We start from the raw sequence: 15,822 nt of genomic DNA, 5'->3' as shown, positions 1-15,822 counted from the left end.
AAACTAGTCTCCCGATTTCAGTCTGCACCTCCGCCACCGCATCGACCGAGGGTTCGGTTCCCGGCTTCGACTCCGCAGGAGAGCGGCCGCCCCGGAGGCCCGGGGCTCCGGCCTCGCGCTCCCTTTGTGAGGCCCAGGCTCGGGGCGCCCCCGGTCCCGCGCTCGGGCACGCGGCGCGGGGCCTGCCGCAGCGCGGCGGGCGCGGCGGGCGCTAGGACCGCGGGGAGCGCGGGCGGCGCGGCGCTACCTTAAACCCAGCCCAATGCCGCTGCCTGCGCCACTCTGCGCGCCGCGGGGCTGCGCAGGAGGAGCGCTCGCCGGCCACCTCGCCCCGCGCCCGCGGCGACACCTGTTCGCGGCCGCCGGCGGCACGCGGGTCCCGCCGCGGCGCCCCTCGCTCCCGCCGCCGCCCGCCGCCCGCGCTAAGCCAATGGACGCCTGCCGAGCCCCTGGAGAATTCTGGATACCAGCTTTGGACGCCTAAAGTTTTTCCTTCTTTTTGTTTTATTACCATTATTCTCATTTTTGGAGGGAGGACGGGGGCAGATTTGTCGCCGCCACCAACGTGAGATTTTTTTTTTCCCCTTGAAGGATTCCTGCTGATATCTGCAGAGTCGGTTAGAGTGAAAACGGCGCATGCCTTCCTGGATCCGTAAATTCTGACGTAGCCCGTGCATCTTAAAAACCCCTATAATAACGCCTAGGCATTTAAGTTGCTATGGTCATTCTGATCTCAAACCAAATGGAGAAACTACGGATTTTTTTCCTTATTACGGTCGGATGGGATGAAGACCTTCCTGCCTGCTGAGAGCCGGGGAATCTATCTGTAGAGATACATAGATACGTTTATCAATATGTCAGTGTGTGAGTATGAAGTGGTGGCTTCTTAGACTATCCGTGGTTTGACCTTGAACCTGTGCCAGTGAAGCAGCAGATGACTTTTATTTATCCATTTAATGGATTGAAGAAAAGGACCTTTTTTCTCTCTCTGCAACTGCAGTAAGGGAGGGGAGTTGGATATACCTCGCCTAATAGCTCCTGGGTTGGCACCATCATTATTGTTTATCGCTGTGCTCCGAAAGCCGAGTCTTCTGATGGCTCCCCTAGGTGAAGTTGGGAACTATTTCGGTGTGCAGGATGCGGCACCGTTTGGGAATGTGCCCGTGTTGCCGGCGGACAGCCCGGTTTTGTTAAGTGACCACCTGGGTCAGTCCGAAGCAGGGGGCCTTCCCAGGGGACCTGCAGTCACGGACTTGGATCATTTAAAGGGGATTCTCAGGCGGAGGCAGCTCTACTGCAGGACTGGATTTCACTTAGAAATCTTCCCCAATGGTACTATCCAGGGAACCAGGAAAGACCACAGCCGATTTGGTAGGTACACCATTAACCCTTTACTGTCCGTGCTGGCATGTTCGGATTGTAACTACCGAGAAGGTGGCTGGGCGGGGGATGCGGGAAGGGGTCTCTCCCTCTCTCTGTCTCGGTCTGTCTCTGTCTTGCTAGCTCAAGGGGGGGTGGGGGGAGGGAAGCCTCCGGAATTGCAGATCTGCCGCTGGCTCTGATGCGGGTCTACATTGAAAGGCCTTTTTTTTTTTTTCTTTGTAAAGGAGGGCGTGATTTATAAATATAACACAAGCCCCTAGTTCTTTTGCATCAGATACACGGGAAGATCGGGTTTAGGAAGTTTCTTTTGAATGGACTGATTCCACGAGTTTAAAGCTTTAATGATTAACTACTGAGAACTTAAAATGCATTTTCCTGAAGGCAGTTATCATCTTGTGTCAAATGAAGTTTTTGCCCCTTCCCTTTTTTCCTCCAATAAGTATCCTGCTTGAATTTTAAATTAAGCGTATTGCTTACTCCCACCGTGAGGGTCTGGAACCCTTTAGCCGAAGGTTGCTGATTGTTCTGTTGGGAAGAGGACTAAAGTCGTATTTTAGACTCTGGGCTGCAGAGGCACTGGGGGAAAATGACTCGGGAAGGGGCAGGGCGCTCACCAGGGGCGTTTGTCCATCCAGCCACGAGTTATTCCCTGTGCTTTGTAATTTCCATGGCGTGCAGCCCTGTGTGGCTCTGGTGTAAATGTGTGCGCCCGTGCAAAAGCTGCGAGCTAATTTTAAAGGGCATTCCGAGGATTTCATTTCCTGAGGAGGGTATTTGTGACTCAGCATGGATAGCTGCAGACCCGAGGGCTGGTGACTGCCCCCTTTAATGAGTGCACACACGTGTCTGCTGGGCCACCCTGAGCCCGACAGCAGCGACTCGGCGAGCACAGTCCCGGGGTGGGGGGAACTGATGGTGGAGGGGCGATTCGGGTTTTTTCCTTACTTACCAAAAAAAAAAAAAAAAAAGAAAAAAAAAAGGAGGGGGGCGTTTGGGCAACCAGACTGTTGGAAGGAGTTAACTTATTGAGTAAACCCACCTGACAACACTTAAACTAGGTCGTAAAAACAAAGTCCTGTGGTGACTTCTCTTCCTCAAGCTTTAACGCCAGATGTTGAACACGATCTAAACTATCTGTGTAGGTTCGTGGGCCGCAGACGATGCAGGAGGTGAGGACGGTTCGGGCCTGAGACGGGGCTGGTCCCGGATGCACGAGCCCCGGGATTTTCTGCCTCGGCTCACCCCGCACTGAACCTACCGGCGTGAACGGCGGGCTGCCTCCCTTCTCTGTTTTGCAGCTTTCAATTACGGAAACGTAGCCCAGAGAAGCGGAGGCAGCTCTGGCCGCTGCGGAGTGGGGACGAAACTTTCCTAAAGTGCTCTCTGCGGCCGCTCCCGGGGCTGCTGCAGGACCCGGGGCGGCCGTGGGCGGGGGCGCCGAGCCCAGACGGGTCCCCGGCGCGCCGGCCGGCAGGTGCCACTCGGCGGCCGCCGGCCAACTCCGCGCGGTCCTAGACGCGCTCGGGTTCGGCGGCTTGCCCCCGCCCCGCGCGCCCTCGGCTGCGGGGACCGCTGTGTCCCGGGCGCCCGGCCGGCTGGCGCGCTGCGGCCGCGCTTAGGGGTCGGGCTTCTTTTGCCTGAGCCGCGTCCCTTCGCGCTCGCCGCGTGTGAGTGCGGGTCCAGCGGATCCAGCCGCCGCCCGGGCAGCGCGGCCGCGCGCGGGGTGGGAGCTGCCGGAGGCGCGCGCGGCGGGGGACTCGGTGGCGGGGCCGAGGCCCCTGAGCCCCGTCCCGGACCCTTCTCCCTCCTTCGACGCTCACAGCCGGGTCTCGGGAGCGGTGGGCTCGCGGCGCCGGAGGTGGGTAGGGCCGGCCGGCAGGGCGGGAGCCGCGGGGAAGGGAGGGGGACAAAGGGCGGCGCAGGCGGCGGGGGCCGCGTGCCATTGTTACCGCTCCCGAGCGGGGCCCGGCGCCCCTCTCCGCGCCCTGCGTGGCTGGGCCCCGGCCCGGGGGGCCCGCGGTGGGCGCCCGAGTGCGGCCGGCGGCCTGGTGTGCAGTCGAGCCCGGGCCGGCAGCGCCCGGGACCCGCGCAGAGTGGCGGGGAGGCTCCGGTTGGGGCTCCTCCACCCCGCCCCCACCGTGGGTGTTTTTTTTTTTTTAAACGCAGTCACCTTTCGTGTAGGACGTTCGCTACACGCAGCCGAGTCATTAGGAATCCGGTGACTCCGCCACGGGGACAGAGAGGGACCAGGGTGGATGAAGGGGACCGGGGACCGGAAAGCGGGGAGCCGAGAGGCGCGCTCTGGGGTCAGCCGGCAAGGACGCTGGCACGGTGGCTGAACAGAGACCGTAAAACAAAAACCCGGCCTCGGCACCCCACCTCCGACCCCGGAGGTGACACGTCCACTCCTTGTCCGCCCGGCGCTGCCGGCGGGCTGGTAGGCGCAGTGCTGGGTGGGAGGCCGGGCAGCGGAAGCCCGGCCGGGGGTGGGGTGGGGGCCCGGCCCGAGCTCGGGGGTCGGCCGGGAGCTGGCTGCGGGGGAGGGGCGCGCCCGGCGCTCGCCGCGCCCTCACCCGGGTTTGGATGCGGCTGAGTGGGTGGTGTGCGCAGTGGGGGCAGGGAAGGAGGGCGAGGCGGGAGGCTTATTTCAGCTTCCATCCGGTGGCAGGGAGGAGCACCCCCGGGGTGACAGCAGTGCCGCGGTCTCCCGCTGCGGCAGGTCCCAATATTAGCAACCTCTGCAGCGCCGCGCGGCCGAGCCTCCCACCCTGCCTCCCGGCCCCGCCCGGGGCGCCGGAGGCGGCGGGCGGGCGCTAGGACCCGGGGCGGGGCTGCGGCCGTCGCACCTGGCGCTCCCGCCCCCGCCCCCGCCCCCCCGCCTCACCTTGGGCCCTCCCCCTCCCCCGCGTGCGCCCCCCTCCTCGCCCGCTGCGCTCTGGGGACTTCGAATGCACCCCCGGTTTCTCTTACGAATCCATAGGAAAGAGTAGCTGTGGGTAGGGGCGAGGGGGGTTTGCACCCTGATTAAAACAGAAGGTGCCTTTTCTACCTGAAACGGAAGGGCAGGAGGAAGCGTGCGGGGAAAATGACGTGCTACCCCCCGCAGCCGCAGGTGACCGCAGCTGCTGGCAAGCGTGGCGGTGGCACTGCGGCGGCGGTGCGGGTCGTGGGGGGGGGGAACCTTACTGCTGTCCCAGCAGGAGCCGCGCGGTGACAACTTAGGTGGGACCTAGAGGGAGCTCTTTGTTTTCCTTTCGGGGGTGCTGGCGTAGAGCTGAGGCCCAGCCTGGAGAAAGGGAACCGGGACTCGTATCTCTGGGTGATAGGCCAGGGGAGCCAGACGGTTCGTTTCCTTTTTTTTTTTTTTTTCCTCTTTAGAGCACTTGCTAGACGGAAAAAGTGAGCAGAAAATCAATTGAGGAAATGGTAATGTGGAATAATAAAAAAGTGAGCGTCGGGCCTGATCCGTTATTTGACTTGGCATGAGGAGCCTGAGCGGGGTGACCCCGGCCTGGTGCGGAGATGCCTGCGTCCCTGCCAGGCGTCTTCCGGCCCTAGTGCAGCTCCGCCAGGCCGCCTGCATCAGGACCAGGGCTCCCGGCTGGGGCTGCCGGGTCCAGGGGTCAGGTGAAGTTGTACCAGAGCGGAGAAACATGATAACAGTACGCTTTAAAAAGAAAGAGGTTCAAAAAAAATCTTACTTCCAGGGTTTCGCACTTGAAACAATGCCGTTCTGGGTATCTGGCTCTTCAATATCTCAGTAAGGGAAAGGCTGCCTATTTAAGGAGCTGTTTTCGGGATAGGTTCAGATTCTTGAAAAATCGGTGGGGTTATGGCTCCCATTCAGCTAGTCATTTCCCACATGAACTCTGGGATTTGCTCAAGTTGCTGCAGACTCGGGCTTGCTGGGATTGGGGTTCTGAGCTGATTGATTTGGCAACCCTGGTGCGGGATTCTCCCGGCCAGCAGGGAGCTCTGTGTGTGGGGGGGGGGGGGGGGGGGGGGCGGGCCGGTTAATCTATTTTCGAAAGCCTCGTGTCAGGCCTCTCTCCACAGCCTGCACACATTCTTGTCCTCTGAAGAATGCAGCTCTGTTAAGTGTTGGGGGCTTTTAGGCTGGAGGGTTGTTTAACACGGACCAGAGTGGAGCTGCTTGGGCTGGCCCTCCCACTTCCCATGGCCAGCGTGGAGGTGAGGCCCATGCAGAGGGGCTCTTGGGAGCTGGGCCAGCTTTGGGGTCATGGTCCCCGTGAGCAGAGCTTGGGGGCTGAGCACTGCTACCTAGTGAGTCCGGGGCGAGGATGATGCTCTGCTGAGGTCATTTTCCGGCAGTGGTCCCAGGAACTGACCTGGCCTCTTGCGGACCACAGATGACCGTGGACCCCACCAGACCCCGTCAGGCTTCCTGGGCCCAGTGAGTGCATCCTCACTGGAACTGTTGCCTGCCGTGAAAGGGAATTGCCAGATGCCACTCGTCACTGACCTCATGCTTCCCAGGCCACTCCATCACTGCCCATTGCTGTGGCCCTTCTGAACTGCCTAAGAGAGATGGGCCACCCTGGGACACATGTGAAGGCCACACTTTAATCTCAGGCACAGCCCCACCATTCCCTCCCTCCCTTTCCTCCTTCTTCTCTTCCTAGCTCTTTCCTTCATTCCGTTCCTCTCCTGTGGATGGTGAAGCATGTCACCGTTTCTACACAGAAGCCTTCTCCTGGGCTTTTCCCGAGCCTCACGCCCACGTGAACAGACACTGGGGGAGCGGCCCCGCTCAGATTAGTGCGGTTGGGATCACTTGCTCGGCAGTGGCTCAGGCCCAGGGAGAGGTTAGCTGACCTGGTTGAGGTTCTAGAGTTCATGGTGGACACGATGGTAGCAGGAATGATAAGGATTGCAGTCTGCGGGGGGCGGGAGCTGGTTACCAGGTGGCCAGGGCTTTCTGGCCTTGCAGCTTCGGCCCCCTCTGCACGTGAGGGAACGGCTGTGACTCAGACCTTCTGAATTCTGCTTGCCCTCGGATCGTGAGGTGGCCTCATTAAAAGCTGGGCTGCTCTTTTGAGGTCTCTGCTTCTCGAGGAGCTGCAGAGATAGGGGTGCTGGTTTGAGATGATGAAACCTTTTCCACCTGGGGTCCCTAGATGTAGCCCCTTCTCATGTGGAGCACGCCTGGGAGGCTTGTCTCGGCCCAATTCCTTTTAGGAAGCCCCTCTGACTCTCCTGGTCCAGCCTGAGTGAGCCGCCCAGAGCGTACCCTGAACACCTGCCTCTCACCGCATTTCCCACATTGTTATTACATTTATCTGGTTATTTGTCCTTCCTCCCACTAGACAGGAAGCTCTTTGAGGGTGTAGGCTAGACCTTGTTCATCTTCATACCCTCAGCAAAGGGCATGGTGCTTGGCTTACAATACAGTCACTCCTTAGTTTGCTGACTGAATGAGTGAGTGCATATCTTGCTGATGCCAGGAAGAGATAACAAGATAGATATCTTACTACCTTCATTTCCAAAATGTATAATAATCGTTTCGGACCTTAAGTCCTTTAAAAAAAAAAACCTATGTGCACAAAGAACAACGTGCGAATAGTTTGCACACACAGGTGCCCACCTTCCCAAGTCCTGTGTGATGAGAGCATGGTCCCAGGAGCTCACGTGCCCCTCACTTCCTCTGCTTCTAGTCCTGTGCACTGGGCCCGCAGAGTCTCACCTGCGTAACATCTTCCAGTCACTAGTGAGGGAATAACTATATAAAAGTGGTACAGAAATCACGGATCCGTGAGAAAAGGTGAAAGTGATGGGAAGGTGTGCCTAGTCGGTAAGGACCTAGGCTTTGGAGTCTGACCGCCTGGGGGCAAGTTATCCTTGAACCTAGTGTCCCCACGTGTCATCTGGAGATTAGCGTTTGGTAATGCCTAGGGCTGTTCTGAGGGCTGAATGACATCAGGCCTCTCACTGGGCACAGACTAGATGCTTGAGGAGTCCAGTTGTTAGGATTGTCGCTGTTGATATTATTACTTCTGATGTTCTGCTGACCAGCCAGTTACATGGTTTTGCGAGATCACATGCACTTATTTTTTCTTAGGTCTGATGGGCAATGTCAGTTAATAGTCTCAGAGCTGCCTCCTGCTTAGGGAAAAGAGAAAGATCGTCAGGTACCCTCTTGGTGCAAGTATGGTTTATTTTAGTTTTATGACTTTCAGTTTTATTGACATGGTGTATTAAATCGGTCAGATGCAAAGGGGCCAAATGCTTTCATCTGACAATGAAAGTTGGACATTAATGAATTCCTTATACTATTTCAGGATAACAATGACTTATATTGTGTGTTTTCAGGTAGCTAAGAAGAGATTCACCTGTGTTGTGAGTCCTATAGTAATAAAATGCTACAACGTAAGTTATTTTTAATCATAAGAGTTAGACGTAGTATAATGAAATAAAATGATTCATCAATAAGGGTGTGCATCTCACAAGAAATGACTCTCATGGAACTGCTGCCTTATTTGTCTTTCCATTTGGTTTGTGAGGTAGGGATGGCTGGTAATGAACTTATTTCACATGTATTTTTCACTAGACGGTCACAGGTTATCAGATCCAGAACTCAATTTGTAACTTCTCTTTATATTTATTCACACACTATTTCACATTCTGTTAAAATACATAGTTTTGCAGGTCCAGATAGACATTCTGTAAACTGTAAGCTCAAAATATTTGTTGCATTTTGTGCTTATAACAGAATTAGGAATGCCTCTTTATAAGAAATCTCTTTCCCTTTGTCCATCACCTTGGAGCCTTTGCTTTATTAGATTCATGGAGTTCACATCTTCTTGTGATGCAACACAGCCTATTTTGTGAGAGTTGCAAAATTAATTGTTTAAAACCACATGTAAGTGCTTTTCTGTGAGTCACATGAGACTGACTCTAGCCCAGGGTTACCCTTAGTTTCTTTCTAAACTCTTAAATGTAAGTAAATTTTTTAATATTTGGAGATATTTTAAACAACTCAGTATTTGGTATGTGTTAATACAAGGTTTAAACAAAGTGTAGCACTTTAAGACAAAATGGAAAAAATGGCTGAGCATGAGTGACATTAGCATCGTCCCAATATACCATTGGGTAATCACGTTAAAACAATATGGTCATAGAACCTGGAACTGCTGTTGTATGACCACAGAATTCTGGGTTTATGCCCAGCTTAGGTATTGTTATTCTTAGTGAGGTAAGCAAGGTGAAAGAAGGAAATAAAAGAAGATCGTTATGTTGATTTGATTTTGGGATATAGTATTCCATGCCTATTTTAAATCAAGAGCATTTTTGGAATCAGCATTTTTTTCCCCCAGAATATTGTGTTATCTTAATTGCTTAACTATCTCTTTGGGGCTTAGATAAGCACAGTGAAAATCAATACTTTGTTTAAGCAGAAATATTTGGGATGTGTGTGGGCTTTTTAGTTTTCCAGATGGAGCTCAATAAAGTTATACAATAGAGAGCTGGATAACTTTCGGTGTAAACCAGACAAGTCTTTGGTTGTCATCTCCTATTCTTATTATGAGGGGCACAGACCCTTCTCTGAACAGAATTTTGTTTTTCCAATCCATGGCCATACACAGATACTTAATTTCACATTTTTAAAGTGGAAGTAAGTTTTCTCATACATTATACTCTTTTAAGTTAATTAGAACACGTGCATTGGTTTACTGACATGTCACTTCTCACCATATCTATGTAAATGCTAGCTTTTTTACTTAAAAAATATTTTGTTACGTGTCATGTTGATAAGTATTTTTGTCTCGTTACTGTAAGATAAAATTTAGTTGAAAAATCAATTCTTTGGGGCAGTGGTTTTAAGAGAAGACGCTTCTCGAGTGAAGGTGCCGCCTTCCTCTTAGATGCTCCCAGGGATGTGGACGCTCCAGGGGAGATGCTCTGTGCTCTGACCTGTCTCCCTCTGCTGTTGGTCTCACAGGCATCCTGGAGTTTATCAGTATAGCGGTGGGCCTGGTCAGCATTCGAGGCGTGGACAGCGGACTCTACCTCGGCATGAATGAGAAAGGGGAGCTGTACGGATCAGTAAGTACCGTGAGAGACCTTGCCAGCCTTCCTGACTCACGTTTGCCGGAAACTGCTCTTTCTCTAGCTTATAAATAGAAATGAAACAGTGGTGGGAAGGGGAGTGTAGGTTTTCACTTTTTGAAGAAAACCACTTCATTTTTATTAATAGATATCAGCCCTGGATCTTCACGAGACCAAAGTTTCTAAGCAAATGCTTTATTTATATGCCAAGCCATTTTCATTGTCAAGGAAATAAAAAATTCACAACTGTGAAAAATCCCATCTTCTTGTATTGAATGGGAGTTATTTTTGAAACGAATTGAAATGATCTTCCAAGCTTTGCCAAGCATTGTAATTAAAACTAGAAATAGACCATGCAGTGAGTATAAACCCTTTCTCTGAGCTGCATAAAATTTTCATTATGTAGAGAGAGAAGGGAGATGGAAATTATTGTCAGATATTCTTGTATGTGAATAAGAATATAAAAATATAATAATTATTTGCAAGTGTTATGAGTTTCTTCCTTCCCCTGTCTTACTTCCCATCTCCACTGGGTCGTAAGCTCCTTGGGTGAGGCAAAGAAGAGCGCTCACTGTAGCCCGCCAGGCACGGTTCTAGGTGCCAGGGTTGGGAGGGCAGAAATGAACGAGAGTCCCCCGCTTCTGCTTTGAGAGGAGGGGCAGACTTTGTATCTCTTTACTGCACAGTAGGAACTTGATACATTTCTGCTAAAGGTATGAGTGTGAATACTAGGTTATCAGTTACTGTATATAACTGGAGTTTTCAACAAAAGATTTGTAGTGAAGTCAGCCTTTAGTTTCTTGTTGCCATTATTGGTGGTCAAATGGGGATTTAATCCATATTACCTGCAATATGAGAACTTTGGCTAGAATCTACAAAAAGTTGAAAATTAAAAGACGCTCAGAATGGGAGAAGTTCTGGAGTCCTCTGTTGGCAGAAATGAAGGGCATTTTTATGTAGAATCAGGAGAAATTTTTTCTAGCTATCCTTTTTTTTATCCATATACTAGTAAATACACACACACACACACACACACACACACACACACACACAAGGGTTGGGAGTAGTATCCAACTTTTACTCAGAAACTCCAGGAGACAATAAATGGTATAGTTTGAATATAACACCCACCATTTTTCATGACACAAGGATGGTTTTTCTGCTTTGGTAAAATTTGGATGTAAGATTGATTGATTTTGTTAGACATTTGTCTTTTTAAAGAAGTGCTTCCTCGAGAGAATGGATTATTTTAAAATAGGTTTTTAAGCATAGGATTGAATTTAGTTTTTTAAACACAGTTCTTGGTCTAGATGAAGTTATTTACTTCCTAAATTATCTTCGTCAACGCTTTTAAGTGCAAAGATTCAAGATGTAAGGAAGCCTTTAGATTTTTAAAACATGCAGCGATGTTCTCCTTTTGTCACCCCTCACTTTTTCCTTCACTTTTAGGTCCATAATGTGGATTTAATTCAGTCAGTCATAGGTGGGCTCAGCAGAAGGCTTTCTGTGTTGGGTCGCAGTCTGACCACCTGTGGGTGGGGGGGTGGAAGGGACTGTAGTTTATCACCGTGGTCTCCGGATGTTTTGAGTGTGGATTTCAACACTGCATCTTAAATTATTTGAAAATTGCATATGGAACGCGTAGTTCGTATATGTTACGTTATTTTATAAAACACGCCTTAAGGCAAAGTATTTGGAAGGTGGCAATGAGTGAGCAGACAGAGGCCATGCTGCTTGTCCTCAGCCCTCGGGCCACGTGGACAGCCGATGGCCTTGCGTCCGTGAGGCCTCGGCCTGGCGCAGGGGCGCTTCCGGGGGCCGCCTGCCCCCTCCCTGCTGCCGCCCTCCTCCCTGTGGCCCCATCTGAGCCCCGCTGGGACGAGACCCGCTGACAACGGGGTGGCAGCCAGGCCGGGAGGCCGTCTCCTGGGAGGCAGGGAAGCCGGACTGGAGGCCCTGCTGCCTGATTTAGGGCCTTTCAAGCCCCGCCTGCACCCAGCAGAGCTGGGACAGGGCCCTCTCCCTCTCCGTCCCTTCTCACCCGAGGGCCCTGCTGGGAGGCCGGCGTGACCGGACCGCTTCCGCGCCGTGGGAAAGCGTCTCAGGCGGCTCCGCTGCTCCAGCCTCTCCCGCCTCCACGTTCGTCCTCTTCCCCACCCCGATGGGAGGGTCCCTTCAGACCCAGACACGGGCCACTCCCGCTCGGATCCCTCAAGCCTCTGCAGGCCGAGCCCCCCGTCTTGCTGTGTCCTCTCCCCGAACCACGCTGCTGGTCCGCTTTGCTGTGTCGCCTCTGTCCCTGTCCCTGTGTAGGCCGCGTCCGCCTCGTTGCGCTTCTGCGGACACTTTCGGGCTGCTGGGCCGCGCGGTCAGGTCCCCCCTCCCCCCCGCCCTGCCGTCCCCTCCCCCCTGTGCCCGCGGAGGCAGCCTTCTTTCTTTCAGATTGTGTGAAGATGCTGCCTTTTCTGAAAAACCTTCCCTACACCCCTAACTCGGACCCTAGTTTCTGGTCAGCATTTCTTGTGTTGTCCTCTGGGCCCCGGGGATGCTTTGTTTGTGTTTCCGTCCTCACGCGAGGAATGTACACTTGCGGTGTGGCCGTGTCCCCAGCGTGTTGAGGGCCTGGGCTGCAGCTTTCTTTTGAATATCGCCCCCCCCGCCCCGCCACAGCCCGAGCCCCGCACATGTTGGGTTGAAGACGATTGAAGTCGTGGTTCATTCGTGGCTTCACTGGCCCTGGAGGTGCAGCCCTCGAGGTCATTGTGTCCCTAGGGCCCTGCTGGAGGGAGGAGTCCCCCCCTGCCACCCTCGTGCTGAGCTGGGCTGTAACGCTTCGTCCGAATGTCCAGCCCCAGGGGGCGTGGCCGAGTCTGGAGAAGGTGGTGTCTGGGGGAGAACGGGGACGGGCGTCAGGACATCAGTGGGTGCCCTGCCTGTTCCTCCCATCCGCGAAACCGAGGGCTGGACTTAGGTGGCCCGAATGGCTCCTGCTCTGGATCTCAGGACTTTGCAGGCTTTGCTCCCGAGTCTCGCCTGCCTGGCCGACAGGGTGCTCTACGCGCGTGATGTTATGCAGCGGGACCATCTGTTCCCAGCAGCCGGCCTGGTTTGCCCGTGGTCCGTACCTCATGCAGGTGTGCGGAGGCATGGGGGAGACCATCTCCTCAGGGGCCAGGAGTCACTTTCCACTGCGTTTGTGCTTGTCATCCTGGCGTGGCAGTGAGAATGGGGGGGACACCCATATGTCCCCTTTTCATCCTGATGAGATGGAGAGAAGGATAGAGAGAAACAGGCAACGATACTGTTATTAAATACGCTGGAAACTAGCCCGAGGAGTTTGCTTGTATGAAGCTGTGTGAAGCTCTGTAAAGTGGAAAAGGTGTGTTTCTAAACGTTGGGGAAAACTTGAAAAGACTGATCTCATTGGGAAAGAAGGTAAATAGATTTGGGGAAACAGCCATCACTTTTATAAAGTAAGTGAATGTGTAAATGTAGCAAAAGTTAATCTAAAATGTATTTTGGGATTATTTTTCTCTTTTCATCTATGTAGATCTTTTGTTTCCAAGTTTACATTAGGATTAGATCTAAAAGGCCAGAGGTGAATGGGGTAATACTTCTTCAGAAAAATATGCGGGATTGTGACATCCTATTAGATTGTGGAAATAGGAAAAACTCTATTGCTGATGTGTATCATTATATGATTTAAGGAAAACCTGAGTTGTTCTACTTCTGGGATGGAGTTTGATTATTGTATTCATGTGTTCATTCATCCATGCCTCCATTCATTTGCTCATTTGTTCACAAACATTTATACCTATATGTGCCCAGCATTGTGCTAAGTGCATGACAGTGCAACAAATATCTCAAAATCTGGTAGGAGAGATACAAATAATTCAGTGCAATGTGAAATGCACTGTATTAGAGGAATCACAAGTATCTTGGGAGTCCAGAAGAGTGTTTAAATAACTCCTTGGGGAAATTGGATGGTAGCACTTAATTGGGTCTTGAGGGATGAATAGGAGTCTCAGAAAAGGGAGGGCAGACAAGGAAGGGCACATAATGTTTCAAATGTAAAGATTAGAATATCCTGCCTGGGTGAAATTTAGGGAGGGTATTAGATCTCTCACATACACACTCATTTGGGTGCACACTTGGGCAGAGGATTAAAGTATTAGTTTACATTTGTCACTTTCGTTCTTATCAAAGAGACTAGAAGTAAGGCTCAGTTACTTTTAGGGTCTTAATCTTAATTATCCGAGTACCATCAAGATACTTCAGTGTGTCAAGAATAATTGACTGTAATAAATATCTCTTTAAAAAAGAATGCCTTGAAAAAAATTTAATCTGTTTCAAGGAGCCTGCATTTAATGAGAGATATTGACCTTTTCATTAAAAAAAGGTAGCACAATCACTAAAATTGTAATGATACAGGAGAGCAAGCATGGGATCTGTAAACATGGTGAAAAGGATGACATGGATTTCTGGTTTGTATCCCTGTTAGCACTTACTGTATTCTGTCCAGAGTTTTAATTCCCCATTGGTCTTTCCCGCTGGATTAAGTTCTTAGGAGACAGACTCTGTCTTTACAGTCTGTATGTTTCCTGAAGGCGCTGCATGAGCAGTTGGCACATAGGGTTTGTCACCCCAGCTATCCAGCCGGTCATGCCCTCGTGGACAGCGCTGCCCAGGATGTCGCTGCCCACCTGACCATCCTGGACTTCCACAGGCGGGACCCTGCTTAACTGTCACGGCTGAAGGGTAGGGGGTGGGGTGACTTGCTCCGGGGCTGGAGCTCGGGGGCCGGTGGGCCAGAGCGAGGACTCAGACCAGCTCTAGGGGGCCTGGCCACCGCGCTGACAGAGGTGCTGCTGTTTGTTTGTTGTTCCGTTTCCAGAGACACAGCTGGGCCCGATTCGGTTTCTGTGAGTCCGTGGAATCAGTAACCAAGGTGTGATGGATTTGGACTGTGTTTCCAGTGCACAGGAACTTAAAAAAGCCCAAAGCATTGGGGCAGTTGTTGACTGGGTGGACGTGTGTGAGCCACAGCAGTCCCTTGTGCGGTGTTTCCACGTGTGCGGTGTTTCCACGTGTGCGGTGTTTCCACAGGGGGCGCAGCAGCAGGGGGCCCAGGATGAAGGAGTATGTCTACCTCTGTAAGAGGAAAACGGTGAAGTATCTCAGATCCTCAGATTATTTTTATTATCTTATTTGAATATGTACAAACACGAACCCCTTATGCCACTTTGGCAACTGCAATTCAAAACATATTTATATTAAAATTCCCACTGGACTATAAGACCAATAGACTCTGAAGCAGTAGGGTGGGTCTGATGTGATGGCTGAGATGCTGCCTCAGTGTCCGGGCTTTGAGCTTGGCACACCTGTCCTCCAGGGCTTCTGGGGGAGGAGGTCCTCCCCCCGTGTCTTCCGGTGCGAATTACTGGGAAGCCAGGTGTCACCTGACCTTCACCGACGTTCCAAGGATGTCGTTTCTCTTCCCGGTAGCCCTGATGGTAAGAGTTGTACTGCTTAGCGCTGAAGGTAACTTTAGACACACACGCGTTCTTGGGCGGCAGTATGTGGTTATGCGCGGTCATCTGGAAGGTCTAGAGTGGCCTTAAAATGACCCCTTTACTTTTTCATGAAATGAAGGGTCAGAGAAAACGCTCTTCCAGGAAGCTTGTTGCCCCCAGATTTGGTCCTTTATCCTCCTGGGATCCGTAGGTGCCAGTTGTGAAAACGCCTGGGGCTGGGAGGCCCTGGCAGGGAGGGTCCCTGTTGTTTGCATTAGGTGCTGCGGTGCCCTTGTGAGGGGCTTTGGAACAAGCAGAGTGAACGTGTGTGTCACGGAACAGGACACCGTACCCGATGGCCTGTCCACATTGGACCTAGCAGTTTGTCGTTTTGCTGTGTCAGTTCAGATGACTTTGATGGTGGACGGTGAGGCGTGTCCTGTAGGTCGAGTCTCCAAGGAATGTCATTCCTGTAAAGGGTCATTTGTGCAGTGGGTGGTTTTAAATAGATACTTCGGGTGATAGAGCAAGGCCTTCAATTGCTAGTGTACGTTGCCAGCGTTCAGAGGATCAGGTGGTGACTTTGAAGACAGGAGGGCAGCGCCTCAGAAGAGCATCTGCTGTGTGAGCTGATTTCGTTCATAGTGTCCTTGTTCTAGAGGTGACGGGAATGAGAGTTTAGTGGCTTAGCGACGGAGTCAAGGTAACACAGAGTATGTAAGGACTTACTATTTGAACATAGGTGAATTAGTAAATCTTGCCTGATACATATGCCTGAGTGGCCAGCCGTTTTTGTGAATAAAAGATATATGTGTGTATATATATATATATATATATATTTTTTTTTTTTTTTTTTTTT

At 51.9% G+C, this 15,822-nt stretch overlaps 1 protein-coding gene across 1 annotated transcript in view; it reads left to right on the top strand.

Annotated features, from left to right (window-relative positions):
• The first annotated feature begins 380 nt into the window (after window positions 1-380).
• The window catches only part of FGF9 (fibroblast growth factor 9), a 27,156-nt gene continuing 11,714 nt past the window's right edge, over window positions 381-15,822 (top strand). Inside the window, exons 1-2 of the mRNA XM_029210303.1 lie at window positions 381-1,371; window positions 9,344-9,447. Of these exons, the coding sequence (XP_029066136.1) occupies window positions 1,095-1,371; window positions 9,344-9,447 (381 nt within the window). The 5' untranslated portion in view covers window positions 381-1,094. The remainder of the gene's footprint in view (window positions 1,372-9,343; window positions 9,448-15,822) is intronic.

Source organism: Monodon monoceros, unplaced genomic scaffold (assembly GCF_005190385.1).
Source record: "Monodon monoceros isolate NGI ecotype Baffin Bay Population unplaced genomic scaffold, NGI_Narwhal_1 Super_Scaffold_8, whole genome shotgun sequence".
Classification (NCBI taxonomy): Eukaryota; Metazoa; Chordata; class Mammalia; order Artiodactyla; family Monodontidae; genus Monodon; species Monodon monoceros.
The sequence above is the reverse complement of the archived record's forward strand: the minus strand, read 5'-3'. Positions and strand labels throughout refer to the sequence as shown.